The sequence below is a fragment of the Oncorhynchus mykiss genome, chromosome 8, assembly GCF_057628025.1.
Source record: "Oncorhynchus mykiss isolate SJ-2025 chromosome 8, ASM5762802v1, whole genome shotgun sequence".
NCBI lineage: Eukaryota > Metazoa > Chordata > Actinopteri > Salmoniformes > Salmonidae > Oncorhynchus > Oncorhynchus mykiss.
Window position 1 is genome coordinate 37,799,633 of NC_143029.1, and position 23,900 is coordinate 37,823,532.

At 42.8% G+C, this 23,900-nt stretch overlaps 1 protein-coding gene across 3 annotated transcripts in view; it reads left to right on the top strand.

The window, feature by feature from the left end:
• The first annotated feature begins 15,084 nt into the window (after positions 1–15,084).
• The window catches only part of mfsd2b (major facilitator superfamily domain containing 2B), a 41,843-nt gene continuing 33,027 nt past the window's right edge, over positions 15,085–23,900 (top strand). The window contains exons 1-3 of one of the 3 annotated variants that reach the window (XM_036985428.2): positions 15,085–15,404; positions 18,813–18,989; positions 19,556–19,872. In XM_036985428.2, the coding sequence (XP_036841323.1) occupies positions 19,786–19,872 (87 nt within the window). In that variant the 5' untranslated portion in view covers positions 15,085–15,404; positions 18,813–18,989; positions 19,556–19,785. Of the gene's footprint in view, positions 18,990–19,555; positions 19,873–23,900 lie in introns of all 3 variants that reach the window. The other 2 variants (XM_021612528.3, XM_090243378.1) reach the window with 2 other exon arrangements.

Here is a 23,900-nt window from a genome sequence, read left to right on the forward strand (position 1 = left end):
TGAATGTGATCCAACACAAAACAGTTCACTTTCATATCCACACACAAACAGCTTGTTATATTCCTTCTCGCATCTACGAGCTCTACTCCTCTCATCTTTTCCCTTTGCTTGTGGACTTCAATGCACAACACATCAGCTGTCTGTGACCAGGCGTATTTGTAATGTCATAGTTAACATACAGTGTATTCGGAAAGTATTCAGACCCCTTGACTTTTTCCACATTTTGTTAGGTTACAGCCTTATTCTAAACTGGAGACTTGTAGATTTTTTTGCAAATGTATAAAATAAAATAAAATGAAATATCACATTTACATAAATATTCAGGCCCTTTACTCAGTACTTTGTTGAAGCACCTTTGGCAGCGATTACAGCCTTGAGTCTTCTTGGGTATGATGCTGCAAGCTTAGCACACCAGTATTTGGGGATTTTCTTCCATTTTTCTCTGAAGATCCTCTCAAACTCTGTCAGGTTGAATGTGGAGCATCGGTGCACAGCTATTTTCAGGTCTCTCCAAAGATGTTAGATTGGGTTCGGGCTCTGGGCTCTGACTGGGCCACTCAAGGACATTCAGAGACTTGTCCCAAAGCCACTCCTGTGTTCTCTTGGCTGTGGGTTTGGGTTCGTTGTCCTGTTGGAAGGTGAACCTTCGCCCCAGTCTGAGATTGTGAGCGCTCTGGAGCAGGTTTTCATCAAGGATCTCTCTGAACCTTGCTCCTTTTTATTGTTCCCTCGATCCTGACTAGTCTCCCAGTACCTGCCGCTGAAAAACATCCCCATAGCATGATGCTGCCACCACCATGCCGTAGGGATGGTACCAGGTTTCCTCCAGACATGACGCTTTGCATTCAGGCCAAAGAATTCCACTCTTAATTTCCTCACTTCAGAGAATCTTGTTTCTCATGGTCCGATAGTGCTTTTTAGCAAACTCCAAGTGGGCTGTCATGTGGGCTGTCCTTTTCCGTCTGGCCACTCTACCATAAAGGGCTGACTGGTGGAGTGCTGCAGATATGGTTGTACTTCTGGAAGGTTCTCTCATCTCCACAGAGGAACTCTAGAGCTCTGTCAGAGGGACCATCACCTCCCTGACCAAGGCCCTTCTCCCCTGATTGCTCAGTTTGGCCGGGCAGCCAGCTCTAGGAAGAGTATGGGTGGTTCCGAACTTCTTCCATTTAAGAATGATGGAGGTCACTGTGTTCTTGGGGACCTTCAATGCAGTAGACAATTTTTGGTACCCTTCCCCAGATCTGTGCCTCCACACAATCCTGTCTCTGAAGATTCCTTCTACCTCATGGTTTGGTTTTTGCTCTGACCTGCACTGTCAACTGTGGGACCTTTATATAGACAGGTGTGTGCCTTTCCAAATCATGTCCAATAAATTGAACTTACCACAGGTGGTCTCCAAGTTGTAGAAACATCTCAAGGATGATCAATGATCAATCAGCTAGCTAGCTGCTATCCGTGTGACTATTGGCTTACGTCGATCCCGGAGCAAACATAAATTATTCCGGAGCTAGCCAGCTGAAGAGTTTCATCAGTCACTCATGGGCTACAATCACATATCCGGACCAGTTTTACTGCCAATGCGGAGCCCCACCAGGCCTTCACGACTGGACTACCGACGTTATCTGCCCGAGGGAGTTATCCAACTGGCCCCTCCGTCGCGACGTTACCTGAACTGAACTGATCTGCGGCCCGCTAATCGTTAGCTGTCTTATTGGCTGCTATCTGAATAGATCTATCGGACAATTTTTCTTGGGTCACTATAACTATACCTATTTTGCCAATTGGATTGATCCCCTCTACCACACGGAACCCCACTAATCTACCGATGGAAACGCACGAGGTGGCTAAAAACAGACCTCCATCCTATGCTAGCTTGCTACCGATGGCCCGGCTTGCTGTCTGAATCGCCGTGACCCCAACCAACCTCACTACTCACGGGACCCTTATAAGCACTCGACTAAGCATGCCTCTCCTTATTGTCAATATGCCTTGTCCATTGCTTCGTTCTGGTTAGTGTTTATTGGCTTATTTCCCCGTAGAGCCTCTAGCCCTGCTCATTATACCTTATCCAACCTTTCAGTTCCACCACGGACCCATGTGATGACATCACCTGGTTTCAATGATGTTTCTAGAGACAATATCTCTCTCATCATCACTCAATACCTAGGTTTACCTCCAATGTATTCACATCCTACCATACCTTTGTCTGTACATTATACCTTGAAGCTATTTTATCGCCCCCAGAAACCTCCTTTTACTCTCTGTTCCAGACGTTCTAGACAACAAATTCTCATAGCTTTTAGCCTTACCCTTATCCTACTCCTCCTCTGTTCCTCTGGCGATGTAGAGGTGAATCCAGGCCCTGCAGTGCCTAGCTCCACTCCTATTCCCCAGGCGCTCCCTTTTGATGACTTCTGTAACCGTAATAGCCTTGGTTTCATGCATGTTAACATTAGAAGCCTCCTCCCTAAGTTTTTTTATTCACTCTTTTAGCTCTGCCAACCCGGATGTTCTAGCCGTGTCTGAATCCTGGCTTAGGAAGAACACCGAAATGTTCATCCCTAACTACAACATTTTCAGACAAGATAGAACGGCCAAAGGGGGCGGTGTTGCAATCTACTGCAAAGATAGCCTTCAGAGTTCTGTCCTACTATCCAGGTCTGTACCCAAACAATTTTAACTTCTACATTTAAAAATCCACCTCTCTAAAAACAAGTCTCTCACCGTAGCCGCCTGCTATAGACCACCCTCTGCACCCAGCTGTGCTCTGGACACCATATGTGAACTGATTGCCCCCCATCTCTCTTCAGAGCTCGTGCTGCTAGGCGACCTAAACTGGGACATGCTTAACACCCCAGCCATCCTCCAATCTATGCTTGATGCCCTCAATCTCACACAAATGATCAATGAACCTACCAGGTACCACCCTCATAGATATCATCCAAACCAACTTGCCCCCTAAATACACCTTTGCTGTTTTCAACCAAGGTCTCAGCGATCACTGCCTCATTGCCTGCATCCGTAATGGGTCAGCGGTCAAACGACCTCCACTCATCACTGTCAAACGCTCCCTGAAACACTTCAGCGAGCAGATCTTTCTAAACGACCTGGCCGGGGTATCCTGGAAGGATATTTATCTCATCCCGTCAGTAGAGGATGCCTAGTTATTTTTTTTAAATGCCTTCCTAAACCAACGTAAATAAACATGCCCCATTCAAGAAATGTAGAACCAGGAACAGATATAGCCCTTGGTTCTCTCCAGACCTGACTGCCCTTAACCAACACAAAAACATCCTATGGCGTTCTGCATTCGGCATCAAACAGCCCCCGTGATATGCAACTTTTCAGGGAAGCTAGAAACCAAAATACACAGGCAGTTAGAAAAGTCAAGGCTAGCTTTTTCAAGCAAAAATGTGCTTCCTTCAACACAAACTCAAAAAGGTCCTGGGACACTGTAAAGTTCATGGAGAATAATAACACCTCCTCCCAGCTGCCCACTGCACTGAAGATAGGAAACACTGTCACCACCGATAAATCCACTATAAATGAGAATTTCAATAAGCATTTTTCTACGGCATGCTAATGCTTTCCACCTGACTACCCCTACCCTGGTCAACAGCACTGCACCCCCTACAACAACTCGCCCAAGCCTTCCCCATTTCTCCTTCTCCCAAATCCAGTCAGCTGATGTTCTGAAAGAGCATGTTCTGAAAAATCAGCCGGGCTAGACAATCCCTTTCTTTCTAAAATGATCTGCCTAAATTGTTGCCACCCCTATTGCTAGCCTGTTCAACCTCTCTTTCGTGTCGTCTGATATTCCCAAAGATTGGAAAGCAGCTGCGGTCATCCCCCTCTTCAAAGGGGGGCACACTTTTGACCCAAACTGCTACCAACCTATATCTATCCTACCCTGCCTTTCTAATCCCACCATACCTTCTCCGTTATGCAATCTGGTTTCAGAACTGGTCATGGGTGCACCTCAGCCACGCTCAAGGTCCTAAATGATATCTTAACCGCCATTGATAAGAAACAATACTGTGCAGCCGTATTCATTGACCTGGCCAAGGCTTTCGACTCTGTCTATCACCACATCCTCATCGGCAGACTCAACAGCCTTGGTTTCTCAAATGATTGCCTCGTCTGGTTCACCAACTACTTCTCTGATAGAGTTTAGTGTGTCAAATCGGAGGGCCTGTTGTCCGGGCCTCTGGCAGTCTCTATAGGGGTGCCACAAGTTTCAATTCTTGGACCGACTATCTTCTCTGTATACATCAATGATGTCGCTCTTGTCATATACATATATATGTAAACATTCATACACATAGCTCATATATTATACAGCGCCAAGCCAAACCGCCTGACTCAAGTCATCTTACTTACCCCTGCTAAAACAGGAACCAGCTCACTCACCCAGCAATAAAACTACCCCCCCTCAGGTCTGTTGTCTTACCACCCCAGGAAACAAAGACATTCCATCGCAAGAACACATACACCCAGCCATAAAACTGGCCCCCTCTGTTCTCTTCTTTCACAACCCCCTCTGCTCTCCTGTATCAGATTTCCAGATACACAAATATCTCCTTGTATAAAAACACATCTCAACCCCCTCTACTGGTCGGGTGCTCAGAACAAGACTCTGCTGTGCACCAATGAGGCTCCTGCTCTGGGTAGAGCAGGCCCGCCTCCATCTCTTCAGGACCAGTCAGAAGACCACCACGACAAGACTCCACCTACATCATTCTATGTATAAAAACGGTTGTAACCTTTGTCTAGGCCTCTTTTTCACCTGACTCCTTACCGAGTTATATGAACTAGATCCGTGCACGTAAAACTGCGGGACAAGATATCTTTTGACTCATTAAAACTGCCTTTTGTTACAACTGAAATCCACTCTGTCCAGCGTCCGTGATTTGGTCTCGACTCTCCAGTATTTGAACATCAACACTCTTGCTGCTGGTGAGTCTCTGATCCACCTTTACGCAGACGACACCATTCTGTATACTTCTGGCCCTTCATTGGACACTGTGTTAACAACCCTCCAGGCGAGCTTCAATGCCATGGCCTCCAATTGCTCTTAAATACAAGTAAAACTAAATGCATGCTCTTCAACCGATTGCTACCTGCACCTACCCGCCTGTCCAACATCACTACTCTGGACGGCTCTGACTTAGAATAAGTGGACAACTACAAATACCTAGGTGTCTGGTTAGACTGTAAACTCTCCTTCCAGACTCACATCAAACATATCCAATCAAAGTTAAATCTAGAATTGGGTTCCTATTTCGCAACAAAGCATCCTTCACTCATGCTGCCAAACATACCCTTGTAAAACTGACCATCCTACCAATCCTCGACTTCGGTGATGTCATTTACAGAATAGCCTCCAATACCCTACTCAATAAATTGGATGCAGTCTATCACAGTGCCATCCGTTTTGTCATCAAAGCCCCATATACTACCCACCACTGCGACCTGTATGCTCTCGTTGGCTGGCCCTCACTTCATACTCGTCTCCAAACCCACTGGCTCCAGGTCATCACAAGACCCTGCTAGGTAAAGTCCCCCCTTACTTCAGCTCGCTGGTCACCATAGCAGCACCCACCTGTAGCATGCGCTCCAGCAGGTATATCTCTCTGGTCACCCCCAAAACCAATTCTTCCTTTGGCCGCCTCTCCTTCCAGTTCTCTGCTGCCAATGACTGGAACGAATTACAAAAATCTCTGAAACTGGAAACACTTACAGTGGGGCAAAAAAGTATTTAGTCAGCCACCAATTGTGCAAGTTCTCCCACTTAAAAAGAGGAGAGAGGCCTGTAATTTTCATCATAAGTACACTTCAACTATGACAGACAAAATGAAAAAAAAATCCAGAAAATCACATTGTAGGATTTTTTATGAATTTATTTGCAAATTATGGTGGAAAATAAGTATTTGGTCAATAACAAAAGTTTATCTCAATACTTTGTTATATACCTTTTGTTGGCAATGACAGAGGTAAAACATTTTCTGTAAGTCAGTGATGTTTTGGGGCTGTTGCTGGGCAACACGGACTTTCAACTCCCTCCAAAGATCTTCTATGGGGCTGAGATCTGGAGACTGGCTAGGCCACTCCAGGACCTTGAAATGCTTCTTACGAAGCCACTCCTTCGTTGCCCAGGCGGTGTGTTTGGGATCATTGTCATGCTGAAAGACCCAGCCACGTTTCATCTTCAATGCCCTTGCTGATGGAAGGAGGTTTTCACTCAAAATGTCACGATAAATGGCCCCATTAATTCCTTCATGTACACGGATCAGTAGTCCTGGTCCCTTTGCAGAAAAACAGCCCCAAAGCATGATGTTTCCACCCCCATGCTTCACAGTAGGTATGGTGTTCTTCGGATGCAACTCAGCATTCTTTGTCCTCCAAACATGACAGTTGAGTTTTTACCAAAAAGTTATATTTTGGTTTCATCTGACCATATGACATTCTCCCAATCTTCTTCTGGATCATTCAAATGCTCTCTAGCAAACTTCAGATGGGCCTGGAATTGTACTGGCTTAAGCAGGGGGACACGACTGGCACTGCAGGATTTGAGTCCCTGGCGGCGTAGTGTGTTACTGATGGTAGGCTTTGTTACTTTGGTCCCAGCTCTTTGCAGGTCATTCACTAGGTCCCCCTGTGTGGTTCTGGGATTTTTGCTCACTGTTCTTGTGATCACTTTGACCCCACGGGGTGAGATCTTGCGTGGAGCCCCAGATCGAGGGAGATTATCAGTGGTCTTGTATATCTTCCATTTCCTAATAATTGCTCCCACAGTTGATTTCTTCAAACCAAGCTGCTTACCTATTGCAGATTCAGTCTTCCCAGCCTGGTGTAGGTCTACAATTTTGTTTCTGGTGTCCTTTGACAGCTCTTTGGTCTTGGCCATAGTGGAATTTGGAGTGTGACTGTTTGAGGTTATGGACAGGCGTCTTTTATACTGATGAGTTCAAACAAGTGCCATTAATACAGGTAACGAGTGGAGGACAGAGGAGCCTCTTAAAGAAGAAGTTACAGGTCTGTGAGAGCCAGAAATCTTGCTTGTTTGTATGTGACCAAATACTTATTTTCCACCATAATTTGCAAATAAATTCGTAGAAAATCCTACAATGTGATTTTCTGGATTTTTTTGTCTCATTTTGTCTGTCATAGTTGAAGTGTACCTATGATGAAAATTACAGGCCTCTCTCATCTTCTTAAGTGGGAGAACTTGCACAATTGGTGACTGACTAAACACTTTTTTACCCCACTGTATCTCTCTCACTAGCTTTAAGCACCAGCTGTCAGAGCAGCTCACAGATTACTGCACCTGTACATAGCCCATCTATAATTAAGCCCAAACAACTACCTCTTTCCCTACTGTATTTATTTATGTAGCTCCTTTGCACCCCATTATTTCTATCTCTACTTTGCACATTCTTCCACTGCAAATCAACCATTCCAGTGTTTTACTTGCTATATTGTATTTACTTCGCCACCATGGCCTTTTTTTGCCTTTACCTCCCTTATCTCACCTCACTTGCTGACATTGTATATAGACTTATTTTTCTACTGTATTATTGACTGTATGTTTGTTTTACTCCATGTGTAACTCTGTTGTTGTATGTGTCGAACTGCTTTGCTTTATCTTGACTAGGTCGCAATTGTAAATGAGAACTTGTTGTCAACTTGCCTACCTGGTTAAATAAAGGTGGAAAAAAATAAATAAAAATGGAAACAGGATGCACATGAGCTCAAATTTGAGTCTCATAGCAAAGGGTCTGAATACTTATCTAAATAAAGTATTTCTGTTTTTAATCTTTATAAATTTGCTAAAAATTCTAAACACCAGTTTTGCTTTGTCATTATGGGGTATTGTGTGTAGTGTCACGGCCCCTCTGCAGTGCAGGGGCGGTTCCTCCTGCAGGCAGAGCAGGGTCGTTAGTGATTGGAATCACCTGGGCTCAAGTTATTTAAACTGCTTTACTAATCACTCTTGTCTCTCTCTGCTCCTCCAGGTATGATCCTGTTTTGCATAGTTTTCACTCAGTCATTCACACACACAGATTCACGCATCCCTGCACCTTACATTATGATACTTTCACACCTCATTCCCTTTTCTTTGTTTAAAGTTAATAGTTTGGTTTATAATAAAGAACCTTTTTGATTGGCCTATACCTGTTGTTCGTGTCCCCTCATTTTTGCCACAGGCTATGAGCCGGCCTGTGACAGTAGATTGATAAGGAAAAAATGTAATTTAATACATTTTAGAATAAGGCTGTAACATAAGAAAATGTGGAAAAGGTAAAGGGGTCTGAATATTTTCAGAAAGCTCTGTAAACTAAAAGAACTAACACGTTAGTAAACCTGCTACAATTATGCAAGTCAGTAAGCAGTTTAGCACTGGGCCCTGGTGACAATACATTTGTAAAAATCAAAAGCTTTACCTTGACTTGAAAGATTTACTGTGTTGGATAGTCATAGGCATAGTCAGCTGGTTAACATAGCATCCCTCTGTTTGAGCCAGGTGTTTGAGTAGGCTAAACTAGCTAGCTGCATTTGCTAGCTTAGTAAGTGAAAGTAAAAAATAACTAAATATAGCCACATCTCTCTCTGTCTCTTGCTTCTCCTTAATTTTTTAAGAAACAAATTTGTTCAAAACTGTTCAACTACTGTCTTTCTCTCTCTTTGAATCAACTACTCACCACATTGTTATGCACTGCAGTGCTAGCTAGCTGGAGCTTATGCTTTCAGTACTAGATTCATTCTCTGATTCTTTGATTGTGTGGATTACATGTCAGTTGATGTTGCAAGAGCTCTTATAGGTTGGAGGATGTTCTCTGGTAGTTATCATAATTACTGTGTAAGTCTATGGAAGGAGGTGAGAACCATTAGCCTCCTGGGTTTTGAATTGAAGTTAATGTACCCAGTGGAGGATGGAAGCTAACTGTCCTCCGGCTACTCCATGGTGCTACCCTACAGAGTGCTGTTGAGGCTATTGTAGACCTCCATTGCAAAACAGTATGCTTTAATCAATTATTTGGTGACGTGAATATATTTTGTATCGTTTTATCTAAAAAGGATAACTTTTTAAATGTTTCACTATTTTTATTTTTATGAAATTTAGTGAGGAGTACGGTCCTCAGTGAGGAGTCATCAGTGGGTTTTGTTCAACACTGCCCAGGAGGCATGTAAACAGTAGCTATAAAAGGTGATCGCTGGTTTCCTATTGGACCTTCTAGTCATGGCATATAATATCAACATTTTTGGTGACTTTAATATTCAGATGGAAAAGCCCACAGACCCGCTCCAAAAGGCTTTCGGAGCCATCAATGGGTTTTGTTCAACATGTCTCCGGACCTACTCATTGCCACAGTCATACCCTTAATCTAGTATTTGCCCGTGGAATAAATATTGTGGATCTAAGTGTTTTTCACAATCCTGGACTATCGGACCACCATCCACCATTTTATTACATTTCAATCGCCACAAATAATCTACTCAGACCCCAACCAAGGATCATTAAAAGCCGTGCTATAAATTTACGAACAACCCAAAGATTCCTAGATGCTCTTCCAGACTCCCTCCACCTACCAATGGACGATGGAGTCCAAAAATCGGTTAACCACCTAACTGAGGATCTTAATTTAACCTTGCGTAATACCCCAGATACAGTACCCCAAAAAAACATTTCCCACTAGAAACTTGCTCCCTGGTATACAGAAAATACCAGAGCCTTGAAGCAAGCTTCCTGAAAATTTGAACGGAAATGGCGCTCCACCAAAATGGAAGTCTTCTGAATAGCTTGGAAAGACAGTACCGTGCAATATTGAAGAGCTCTCACCACCTCATAATCATCCTATTTTTCCAACCTAATTGAGGAGAATAAGAACAATACAACATTTATTTTTTATACTGTCGCAAAGCTAACTAAAAAGCAACATTCAACGAGAGAGGATAGAGTTTTACTTCAGCAGTGATAAATTCCTGAACTTCTTCCATGAAAAGATCATGATCATTAGAAAGCAATTACGAACTCCACTTTGAATCTGCGTATTTCTCCAAAGCTCAGTTGTCCTGAGTCTGCTCAGAACTGCCAGGACCTAGGATCAATGGAGATACTCAAGTTTTTTAATCCTGTATCTCTTGATACATTCAGGAAAATAGTCATGGCTTCTAAACCGTCAAGCTGTACAGTGCCTTGCGAAAGTATTTGGCCCCCTTGAACTTTGCGACCTTTTGCCACATTTCAGGCTTCAAACATAAAGATATAAAACTGTATTTTTTTGTGAAGAATCAACAACAAGTGGGACACAATCATGAAGTGGAACGACATTTATTGGATATTTCAAACTTTTTTAACAAAACAAAAACTGAAAAATTGGGCGTGCAAAATTATTCAGCCCCTTTACTTTCAGTGCAGCAAACTCTCTACAGAAGTTCAGTGAGGATCTCTGAATGATCCAATGTTGACCTAAATGACTAATGATGATAAATACAATCCACCTGTGTGTAATCAAGTCTCCGTATAAATGCACCTGCACTGTGATAGTCTCAGAGGTCCGTTAAAAGCGCAGAGAGCATCATGAAGAACAAGGAACACACCAGGCAGGTCCGAGATACTGTTGTGAAGAAGTTTAAAGCCGGATTCGGATACAAAAATATTTCCCAAGCTGTAAACATCCCAAGGAGCACTGTGCAAGCGATAATATTGAAATGGAAGGAGTATCAGACCACTGCAAATCTACCAAGACCTGGCCGTCCCTCTAAACTTTCAGCTCATACAAGGAGAAGACTGATCAGAGATGCAGCCAAGAGGCCCATGATCACTCTGGATGAACTGCAGAGATCTACAGCTGAGGTGGGAGACTCTGTCCATAGGACAACAATCAGTCATATTTGCACAAATCTGGCCTTTATGGAAGAGTGGCAAGAAGAAAGCCATTTCTTAAAGATATCCATAAAAAGTGTCGGTTAAAGTTTGCCACAAGCCACCTGGGAGACACACCAAACATGTGGAAGAAGGTGCTCTGGTCAGATGAAACCAAAATTGAACTTTTTGGCAACAATGCAAAACGTTATGTTTGGCGTAAAAGCAACACAGCTCATCACCCTGAACACACCATCCCCACTGTCAAACATGGTGGTGGCAGCATCATGGTTTGGGCCTGCTTTTCTTCAGCAGGAACAGGGAAGATGGTTAAAATTGATGGGAAGATGGATGGAGCCAAATACAGGACCATTCTGGAAGAAAACCTGATGGAGTCTGCAAAAGACCTGAGACTGGGACGGAGTTTTGTCTTCCAACAAGACAATGATCCAAAACATAAAGCAAAATCTACAATGGAATGGTTCAAAAATAAACATATCCAGGTGTTAGAATGGCCAAGTCAAAGTCCAGACCTGAATCCAATCGAGAATCTGTGGAAAGAACTGAAAACTGCTGTTCACAAATGCTCACCATCCAACCTCACTGAGCTCGAGCTGTTTTGCAAGGAGGAATGTTAAAAATGTCAGTCTCTCGATGTGCAAAACTGATAGAGACATACCCCAAGCGACTTACAGCTGTAATCGCAGCAAAAGGTGGCGCTACAAAGTATTAACTTAAGGGGGCTGAATAATTTTGCACGCCCAATTTTTCAGTTTTTGATTTGTTAAAAAAGTTTGAAATATCCAATAAATGTCGTTCCACTTCATGATTGTGTCCCACTTGTTGTTGATTCTTCACAAAAAAATACAGTTTTATATCTTTATGTTTGAAGCCTGAAATGTGGCAAAAGGTCGCAAAGTTCAAGGGGGCCGAATACTTTCGCAAGGCACTGTATACTGGACCCTATTCCAACTAAACTACTGGAAGAGCTACTTCCTGTACTTGGCCCTCCTATGTTGAACATAATAAATGGCTCTCTATCCACTGGATGTGTGCCAAACTCACTAAAAGTGGCAGTAATAAAGCCTCTCTTGAAAAAGCAAAACCTTGAAAATGTCAAAAACTATCGACCCATTTTGAATCTCCCATTCCTCCCAACATTTTTTGGAAAAGCAGTAAAAGCAGCAACTCATTTCCTTCCTGAAGACAAATAGCACTGAGACTGCACTCGTGAAGGTGGTACATGACCTTTTAATGGCCTCAGTTCGTCTCTGTGGATGGTTTGTCCTTTGACAAATCAATTATACGTTTCGGCGTTCCTCAAGTTTCCGTTTTAGGACCACTATTGTTTCCACTATATATTCTACCTCTTGGTAGATGTCATTCAGAAACACAATGATAAAGCAATAAATAAACTTCTGTTAGTGCTAAACACGGCTGCTTGAATCCTGACTAGAACCAACATTTTTTATCATATTACTCCAGTGCTAGCCTGTTAAGGCTGGGGCTGATTTCAAGGTTTTACTATTAACCTACAAAGCATTACATGGTCTTGCTCTTACGTATCTCTCCGATTTGATCCTGCCGTACATACCTATAGGTACGCTACGGTGACAATACAATAATTATGGAATGATCTGCCTATCCATGTGAGAGACGCAGACTCGGTCTCAAACTGTAGGTCCTATGATTGAGTGTAGTCTGGCCCAGGGGTGCGAAGGTGAACGGCAAGGCACTGAAGCGACGAATTGCCCTTGCTGTCTCTGCCTGGCCGGCTACCCTCTCTCCACTGGGATTCTCTGCCTCTGATCCTATTACGGGGGCTAAGTAACTGGCTTACTGGTGCTCTTCCATGCTGTCTCTAGGAGGGGTGCGTCACTTGAATGGGTTGAGTCACGGACGTGATCTTCTTGTCCGGTTTTTCAAAGTCTGCGGTTATGCCTCATTAGAATATCAACAATTAAACATTATTTAATGAATTTGCCCTCAGCGAATGGCTTGCTATGTCTAGCAATTTTGTGGGACAGTAACTAGCTAGCTCTCGCAATTCCGTCGTTTGCTGAATGCAGTTTTGTCCTTGCTGCTCTTGCAACTGAGAAAGCAACTCTTTCGATGCACTTGCCTACTGCTCAGAAGACATAATCCTATATTTCTCTACATGCTTCGTCTGGAAGTGTAGGGACAAGTTGTAGTCTTTCAAGACAGTGATGTTCTCTTTACACAATAAACAAAAGGCTTTCCCTGATACTTCAATAAATAAATATTTCAATGTCCACTCTTGCTAGAACACCCTACATTAATTGCCTACTTTCTGTTTCTTTTTAAATCTTTGAAAAACAACATTTTTGTGTGTGTGTGTGCAGTTATTATTTTGTGCCTTCAAAATAAATGTCCCACAAACAGTGGGAGTTAAATCATTACACAAATGTGAGTATTCATTCAGGCTTTTCATTTAAATAACAAATACGTTTTTCAAAACTTTACTATCGCAAATTCTTTGTGATTTGAGCATGATTCCTCTGGACATATTGAATCAGGTCACGGGCCGGATATGGCTCCCGGGCCAGCCTTTGCCCAGGCCTGCTCTAGATCTAGCTTCCAGGTGTAAATGATCTAGGCACTTACGTAATTTATTTGGCCCAGTACCAGGTTACCTTCAGAATGGCGAACACTCAATCTCATCTTTCCAAAGATGGGTCACAGGCCTATTAGTGTGTAGCCCAAACTATTTGGAAGCTACAGACAGAAGTTGGCACATCGGTAGTACCAACTTCAGACAAGTCCTGTGATCCTTGTGGAGCCCAAACCGTTTGGACACTAGAGGTTTTTGTGAGACCGATTTTCGGGATGTCTCCTGGTCTGACAAAAAAACCTGTATCTCTGCCACGTTCCACTGCAGTCTTCGAAAGGATGAGGTGGATTGAGATGCAACCCATGAAAAAAAGTAGTTTAAAAATTGGGATTTTGATGGGGATTTGTTTATTATTTATTACTGCAGCCCTCATCCTCCACATACAACACCCCCAAAGCGCACACAACCCTGGGTCGCTCGTCTTTTCAGTTCGCTGCAGCCAGCGACTGGAACGAAGCTGCAACAAACACTCAAACTGAACAGTTTTATCTCCATCTCTTCATTCAAAGACTCAATGGACACTGGCAGTTGTGTCTGCTTCATGTGATGCATTGTTCCCTCTACCTTCTTGCCCTTTGTGCTGTTGTCTGTGCCCAATAATGTTTGTACCATGTTTTGTGCTGCTGTCATGTTGTCATGTTGCTACCATGCTGTGTTGCTGCCATGCTATGTTACTGTCTTAGGTCTGTCTCTATGTAGTGTTTCTGTAATGAATACTCAAGGAGAAAAAGGTGTAGATTCGCAGCAGGTGTTTATTTCACCAAAGGCTATAACTGGTTATCACAAACGAGCTAGGAAAAGGCTTAGTAAAGTCAAAAACAAACAATACTTCACAAAGGCACAAACAGAATGAACTGAACTAAATAAGGAGCTGATGAGACCAGGTGTGTAACTAACACTGGTGAAATCAATGAACAAAAATGAAATACAGGGCTACGTTCAAGAACACAAAGAAACAGGGCTACGTTCAAGAACACAACGAAACAGAACACAAGGTTGACTAAGAAAATAAATACAGAACCTTACAGTTGTGGTATTTCTCTTGTTGTGATGTGTGTTTTGTCCTATATACTGTATATATATTAATCCCAGCCCCCGTCCCCGCAGAAGGCCTTTAGCCTTTAGCTAGGTCGTCATTGTAAATAAGAATTTGTTCTAAACTGACTTGCCTAGTTAAATAAAGGTAAAAATAAAAAATGCATTACGCTAATTGGGGCGCGGATATTGCTGTAGACTAGAGGGTTTCAATGCCATGATATTCGATATTTAAAACCACACGGAGGGAAGACATAAGAGAGAGCAGGACACAAGGAGAGTCGATGTGAAAGCTACTGCACAGCTGGAAAACCCATAGAACTAGACAGGTATTTTCTTTAGGCTACCATGGGTCTGCCAGGCAGACTGCCAGCGGGGTCTTGTAGTAAAAGGGGACACATTTCCCATCCGCAACATATTTAATAGCACTACGCGTGCCTGGAATTACCTGACTTTAAGTCCCATTTGATAATTTCCAAACTGTCTTTTTACCTGATCCGCTACAGAAATTTGATTTGCACATTACTCTTCACGCATTATTTAGCATGATCTGAAACATATACGGAGTAATGCGTTTAAATGCATGATTTCCCGATGGTGATATATTTGCAGGCAGTCATTTTACTGGCAAGGGCGGACTGAATGTTTGGAATGCGTGAGGACATCTTAAGGGTTTGGCTGGGTTCTCCTTTTCAGATATCTGTGCCCGGTTGCTGGCAGCGTGTCTGAGAGAATGCAGTGTAGTTGACTGCTCAGCGGTTTGACGCCTTGTTGTGAAAGAAGGGATGCTGCGAAGAGGAGAGAAGAGAACAGACAGGTCTTCTGTGGGACAGGAGGTGCGCTGAATGTATCGTTGAACAAAGACTCGTGAGTGAGATTAACCCTTGAACAATATAAAAAGCATTGGATACATTAGATCACATTTTAAAACGGGTTGGTATAGGATTGTTCTAACTATGCACCTGACATTTGCCTATTTGGTGACAATCATAATAGTTTATAATTAAACGTGCCCAGATTTATGCCTATAACCTGTATAAAGTGTGTGTCTATGTATCACAGCCCCTGTCCCTCATGAATCAGTTTAGAATGCAATTTAAACCTACATCGCAGCCACGTAGGCCTGTCGATCATAGCATAACGTTAAAACATTCAACCGGGCTGCATATAATGCATTCCTCTAGCCTAACACCATCTGCTTCTGACCTGCATGGGAAACCAATCTAGCCAACTTTCACTTAACTTTCATTCTGATTTGGTGTTTGGTGAGGTGCCAGCATCACATAGCATGGAGGCAAAGAAGAAGAAGATGTAATACATTAACATTCACTGTGGGGGAAAGTAACCTATTATGATAGCTGGAAAGTTATGCCAACAATGTCACCAGACAGCAATGTAAGTGACACATGTGCAATGGATCATTAATCACATAGATTCTGTCATTGAGATAGCAGAATGAAAAAGTGTGTGTCTGTTTGAGAGGCTGCGCTGCTCTCTTATCAGGGAGAGAGGACGAGAAGTCTGATACCATACGTTTTTTTCTCAGATCTCATAATTGTGACCACTGCAGATTGATTTTTGCTCAAATCTGTAGATTGAAATTATAACTTTTTTTTTTTACCTCTTTTTCTCCCCAATTTCGTGGTATCCAATTGTTGTAGTAGCTACTATCTTGTCTCATCGCTACAACTCCCGTACGGGCTCAGAAGAGACGAAGGTTGAAAGTCCTCCGATACACAACCCAACCAAGCCGCACTGCTTCTTAACACAGCGCGCATCCAACCCGGAAGCCAGCCGCACCAATGTGTCGGAGGCTACACCGTGCACCTGGCAACCTTGGTTAGCGCGCACTGCGCCCGGCCCGCCACAGGAGTCGCTGGTGCGCGATGAGACAAGGACATCCCTACCGACCAAGCCCTCCCTAACCCGGACGACGCTAGGCCAATTGTGCGTCGCCCCACGGACCTCCCGGTCGCGGCCGGTTACGACAGAGCCTGGGCGCGAACCCAGGGACTCTGATGGCACAGCTGGCGTTGCAGTACAGCGCCCTTAACCACTGCGCAGAACTTGTTTTAAACATACTGTAGGCTGAAGTTACACTGCCTTTAAGGTCAAATAATGTTTATTGATCATCTTAAGAGCATAATTTTTTAAGGTGGCTGATAATTAGAATATGTCCAAACCTCTGCTTCATTACATAAGCCTACCTACAGTACCTGTAAAAAGTTTGGACACACCTGCTCGTTCCAGGGTTTTTCTTTATTTGACTATTTTCTGCATTGTAAAATAAGTGATGATATCAAAACTATGAAATAACACTTGGAATCATGTAGTAACTAAAAATGGTGTTTGTAACGATTTTGGAAATGAGCAGACCAAGGCGCAGCGTGAATTGAGTTCCACATCTTTAATTACAAAGTGAAACTAGAAACAAAACTTAAAGACCGTGACGACGTAGTGCTCAAACACACTAAAACAAACAACATTCCACAAATGCAGGTGGGGAAAGGCCTACCTAAATATGATCCCCAATTAGAGGCAACGATTACCAGCTGCCTCTAATTGGGAACCACACAAACCACCAGCCTAGAAATCTATAAACCAGAATCTATAAACCATCTATAAACCAAATCTATAAACCATCTATAAACCAACCTCCCCAGTCACGCTCTGACCTAAACACCATAGAGAACTGAGGGCTCTCTATGGTCAGGGCTTGGCAGTGTTAAACAAATCAACATATATTTGAGATTCTTCAAACTAGTGACCCTTTGGCTTGATGACAGCTTTTCACACTCTTGGCATTTTCTCAACCAGCTTCATGAAGTAGTCACCTGGAATGCATTTAAATTAAAAGGTGTACCTTGTTGAAAGTCAATTTGTGGAATTTCTTTCCTTCTTAATGCATTTGAGCCAATCAGTTGTGTTGTGACAATGTAGGGGTGGTATACAGAAGATAGCCCTATTTGGTAAAATACCAAGTCCATATTATGTCAAGAACAGCTAAAATAAGCAAAGAGAAATTACGGTCCATCACTACTTTAAGACATTAAGGTCAGTCAATGGGGAACATTTCGAAAACTTTGAAGGTTTCTTCAAGTTCAGTCGCGAAAACCATCAATCGCTATGATGAAACTGCCTCTCATGAGGACCGCCACAGGAAAGGAAGACCCAGAATTACCTCTGCTGCAGAGGATAAGGTCATTAGAGTTACCAGCCTCAGAAATCTGCAATTAACTGGACCTCACATTGCAGCCCAAATAAACGCTTCACAGAGTTCAAGTAACAGACACATCTCAACATCAACTGTTCAGAGGAGGCTGCGTGAATCAGGCCTTCATGGTCAAATTGCTGCGAAGAAACCACTACTAAAGGACACCAATAAGAAGAAGAGACTTGCTTGGGCCAAGAAACACGTGCAATGGACATTAGACAGGTGGAAATCTGTCCATTAGTCTGATGAGTCCAAATTTGAGACTTTTGGTTCCAACCCGCTGTGTCTTTGTGAGACGCAGAGTAGGTGAACGGATGATCTCCGCATGTGTGGTTCCCACCATGAAACATGGAGGAGGTGTGACGGTGTGGGATTACTTTGCTGGTGACACTGTTGGGATTTATTTAGAATTCAAGGCACACTTAATTAACCAGCATGGCTACCACAGCATTCTACAGCGATACGCCATCCTATCTGGTTTGCGCTTAGTGCGACTATTATTTATTTTTTCAATAGGAAAATGACCCAAAACACAGCTCCAGGCTGTGTAAGGGCTACTTGACCAATAAAGAGACTGATGGAGTGGTGCATCAGATGACCTGGCCTTCACAATCACCCGACTTCAACCCAATTGAGATGGTTTGGGATGAGTTGGACCACAGAGTGAAGGAAAAGCAGCCAACAAGTGCTCAGCATATGTGGGGAACTCCTTCAAGACTTTTGGAAAAGCATTCCAGGTGACTACCTCATGAAACTGGTTGAGAGAATGCCAAGAGTGTGGAAAGCTGCCACCAAGGCAAAGGGTGGCTTCTTTGAAGAATCTAAAATAGAAAGTATATTTTGATTTGTTTAACACTTTATTGGTTACTACATGATTCCATATGTGTTATTTCATAGTTTTGATGTCTTCATTATTATTCTACAATGTAGAAAATATTGAGAATAAAGAAAAACCCTTGAATGAGTAAGTGGTACTGTATGTTATTATAACCCTGTAATGACTATAATGTCAATGTTATTATCACCTCCTGTGATTGTACTACCACTGTTGACCACTGGAGGCGCATGTCCCGCTGTGAGACTCGGTGAATGAAGTGGAACAGCACTGTCTGTCAAACACCGCAGTCTCCTTCTGCTCTACTGCTGGAATCTGCCTGCGTGCGACTCTCTCCCTGTATCTCTCTGAGCCTGCGATCCACTGAGTGCCTCTACTCTTCTCTTGTCTCAGCATCACTCAGGTAAAGCCAATACAGACCTCTCTTTCTATTATTGTGTTCTTGCTTATTGTTTACCTGACGACGTGATTGAGATAATGACCGAGATTTGAGGTTGTAAGGGAATTGTTCACTTATGGCAAAACTGCTATGATATAGTAAAATAAATGATTGTTTGTTATATGTATTAGGTAGATTCTGTAGATTCTGTTTGTGGCAGCACCATTTCACAACGTCAAATTCCTGGTACATGCAAATGTATTTGGCGAATAAAGGTGATTCTGATTCTGAGATAGCCTCGCTCATAAACAAAAATGCAGAATATTTGCAAGCATATTTCCATGTGTTTTGCCTACCAATATAGGGTGTCACACTTTCTTTATCCTATCTTAATAATGATACATGAAGACATGGCATCTCTTAATTAGATGTATTAATGTGATGCAGCGTTGCTGGCTGACATAAATACATGTGAAATAGAGATCAGGGTGAAAAATAGGGGAGATCTGAGTGTGAAGGGGATGGTTATGTGTGTGTTTACAGTATGTGTGGGTTCTGCTTGCCTAACTGCCCTTCCCTCTCTGGCTCAGTTCCAGCCCCTGAGCACTGAACACAGGGCAGCATGTGAGTGGCAGCAGAATTGAGCAGCCTCACGTCCTCCCGAACACACACAGGAACACCAGCTCATCCCTGGCCGTCACTTAGAGTCACACACACACATACTTACGCTCACACTCAGACACACACAGACACACACACTTTCAGACTCAGAGAGACACACATTCACATACAAACGCTCAGGCACGCTCAGGAGCCAGCCATGGCGAAGGGAGAGAGGATACCCCATACCCCAGCAGGAAAACTCTTCAAGCCCCCAGAGCCAGCTTTCAACAAGCCCCCCCACCAGGTAAGGAAACACTGCTTTTATTTTGTGAATCAGTTGGCTAGTTTACCCCTGGACTGACAGCTCAGGGAACGTTCATGTTCCTTTGGTTTGGCTTTCTGGCGTGCTGTTTGTTATACAATGCCTGGATATTTGAGAGATTGAGGGCAGGGAGTTAGTTAATTACATTGAACATCAGTTGGATTGTGATAATACTACTTACAGCTTAGGACCAGACACAGAGGACGTTTCTCTCTCTGTTGGATGGATGATATTGGTGTAAGTTCACCCTGAGTGCTTTTTGGGTACCAGTAAGACTGCCTGAATGTCAGAAAGAGACATTCCTGTGAAAGAATGCAGTGTGTGTGTGTGTGCCAGTGAAAATATGTGAAGCCGTGTACTCGTGTGAGTAAATGGAATGCTTACTTATTGATGGTATTCCAGCACACATGCCCAGGGGCGGAAGGCAATGACAGACGAGGAGCCAACCCTTTATTTTACTATACCACCAGTTCATTATAATACAGATGTAGCCTATTGTGTTTCATTATACCTCCAGTGCATTGATACAGACAAAAATAAGTACTCTACATTGTCTTCTATGTTTAGATTCACACTGGCTTATTCACTGCTGGAAATTCAATATTGTCTGGCTGCACTTATTGCTCAGCAATGTGTTTAATGCTGTCCTAATTCAGTGAATAGCCATTGAAGAAAAGTGATGGAATATTCACATCGTTTTTCTGAAAGAATGGATGCAGCGTGACCTTGGGCTGTGTGTGTGTGTGTGTGTGTGTGTGTGTGTGTTCATGTGAGTGTGGAGGAGCTGTGTGTGTACAGCATGGCCCTTATGAATGATATGTGTGTGACCTGGGTGAATTATACATGCTAAAGCAGCTAAAGCAGAGGCTGAAACAGAGGAGACTAAAGCCCCTAATGCAGGGTTCCCCAAATGGCGGCCCACAGGTGTTTCTTTTGTTGGACATTAAAGACAGTACAAACACCAGCAAATGAGCTCCAAGTGATTAAAATTTTGGAAATCTGTTCCAAAGTATTCCCACACATAATAGAGAGATGTGTAATCGTGAACAAATGTAAGCAAGGTTTGAAATTATTATGTTTTAGTCAAATATTATATCTGTTTGGGCTTCTTGCGGTCAATTTGCAGTTAAACAAATTATTTGTAATTATTTCTAGTTGATGATCCCTGCCCTAACGAGTCACCTGTCACAGTGAGTCCCTCAGCTTCAGCCAGGCCCTCTGGTGGTCAATCACCAGAACACAGCTGACAGCTCCAGACAGGAGAGGAGAGGGACTTGTTTGACTTCTCTATTACTGTGTTTAAGTGCTTTCAGAATAAGTATGTTACATGTTGTAATCCTTGTGAGTTAAATTCTGTATGCCAAGTCTGTGTCCAATCCCTTGGCATCACAGAGGCCAGAACTTCACACTCTGGTTCCATCCTAACACTTTCACACTTTCACACACACTTTCACACACACTTTCACACACACACACACACACACACACACACACACACACACACACACACACCAACCATAAAATCTGCCTTTTAAGTCCAATGTCAAATTGTATGAGGAAATTCTACTGCCTGTAAACCTTTATGTAAAGCTCTAAACCAGCTTTATTTCTTTATACAACCAGCTTTATCTATCACACGCATACAGTACACACACTCAATCTGTGAATGCTGACAGAAGTGGGAAAAGCAATCAAACATATTCACTATTCCCCACTCATCCTCTGTGTGCGTCACAGTCAGCTAATAACTAAGATCCTCTTTAAAAACATAAAGGCACGTAGCCAGAGTCGCTTTTCCCCCCACTTCATCATCATTAACAAAGTCATTTACTTTGGGAATTTGCCCCATTTTCCCAGAGCCACAGTATGCTGATGGTCTGTTCTCTCTGAGGTGCTTTAGTTTGTGTGTGTGTGTATGTGTGTGTGTGTGTGTTTATGCAGTTATAGGAAGCTAGATAACGTGTGTTCAGACAGCGGAGGGATATCCTGTTTACATCTTCAGTCATAAGACCTCAGTAAATAAGACTGTAGTCAGACTCTCTCTGTGTCTATGTGTGTAGAGCTAGGCAAGCGCCACTAATGAATGCTATCAGGCCCTGACTATCTGGTATGAAGTTAAGACAGATAAATCCTTGTTTGATGACCTGTGGACTATTTAACCTTCTTGTACAAAGAGAGAGCCTAAAACGATATGACCTCTTTACAGTACACTCTTAGAAAAGAAGGTGCTAACTAGAACCAAAAAGGGTTCTTTGCCTGTCCCTATTGGAGAACCCTTTGAAGAAACCCATTTGGTTCCAGGTGGAACCCTTTTAGGTTCTATGTAGAACCCTTTCCACAGAGGGTTCAACATGGAACCCTAACTAGTTTTACCTGGAACCAAAAATGGTCATCCTATAGGGACAGCCGCAGAACCCTTTTGGAACCCTTTTTTCTGGGTTTACCCCCTCAGTGTGGAGTATGTTATGGGGATACAAACAGTGACGGCGACTCCAACTACGTAGCTGTATTGCAGATGAGGGTAAAAGTCATAGACACACTTGATGTTGAACCAAGACGTCACTGATCTGGCACAGACCATTGGGATATTAAGACCCTTCATCAGTTAACCAGTATTTTCCGTAGAAACCAAAGACTTGTCTTGTCTTCCCGTTTAGAGCTAACTGCAGTGAGGATGAGTGGAAGGGGTAGAGACTAAGTAGAGACTGAGAGTTTTGAAGTTAATCCACATGCTACTCTTTCCTTACTCATAACCCGCTTGTCTTGCTGTGTTTTAAATAATTACACAGCTCCCTTCTAGAATTGTCATTCTAGAAACCATCAATGTTTTCTTGAGGAGATGAAAGAAGATAAAATAAAGTCAGCCAGATAATGACAGTGTGTTGAAGGGCTTTGGACTCTGTGGTTGGTCTGTAGTTGTTTTGGTGATATCTTTCTTTCATAAAGCCTGAAAGGCCTAAAGCTGTGGGCAGCGAGGTAACCCGCCCATAACTGTAATGTATGGAAACAACAAAGGTTAGAGAGAGAGAGAGAGTGTGGAGAGAGATGGGGGAAGAGAAAAAAGAAAGGAGAGAGAGAGAGAGAGAGAGAGTTCACTTGCTTTGGCAATGTTACCATATGTTTTCCATGGCAATAAATCCCTTAGATTGAAATTGAATTGAGAGAGCGCGTGAGAAAGATATGTATATACTGTATGTACATATAGAGGGAGAGAGAGACGGAAGGAAAGACATTGAATCAGAAGCTGCTGTATTTTGGTCCGTGCCGTGTGTGTTTCCGTGTCTGTCTCCGAGATGTTCAAAACAGTCGTAAATATTGGGCTTTCCAGGAGCCTGGTGGTTTTTCTGCTATTTCATGTGTAAATATGGAAACATCTCTGATCATCCCCTGATCATAAGTGTTAGGGTTAGTCGATAGTTAGTTGAAATGGTGTTGACAGTTATTGAACATCTACTGAACGTCAACAAACCATCTACTTGGGACTATCCAAATAAAGTATTACCCTTTCCATCTCGTGGATAGTACTTCACTAAACAATGTTGCAAGTCATATTTGGACATATATTTCATATACTATTTGGACATATATTTCATATACTATTTGGACATATATTTCAAGTACTGTTTGGACAACGAAGTTAGTCATGGTCTATGACGTAAGGTCATACTTCTGTATCGACCTTTATGTGAATGGCGCTCAATCTATTTCTGGAAATAGAATTCTAAAGATGGAATTTTGGAATGGAATTTTATCTCCAGTTCTGTGGTTCTGAATTTTTTGGGGATGCCGCAAATCCAGCGCCCTGCTGTCACAGACTCACTCTGCTACAAAATCTGTATTCCTTATCCACAAAGATAGCTTCCACCTTCAGATTTGTTTCCTGCTTGTATCTTATCTGAGGCTAATATTTAGGCTACATAGCCATGGCTAGCAAACACAATTATTGTCTTTACACGGCAAAGAAAGGCGGAGTAGTCAACTGTATCTCATCGGCTTTGCATATCATTTAT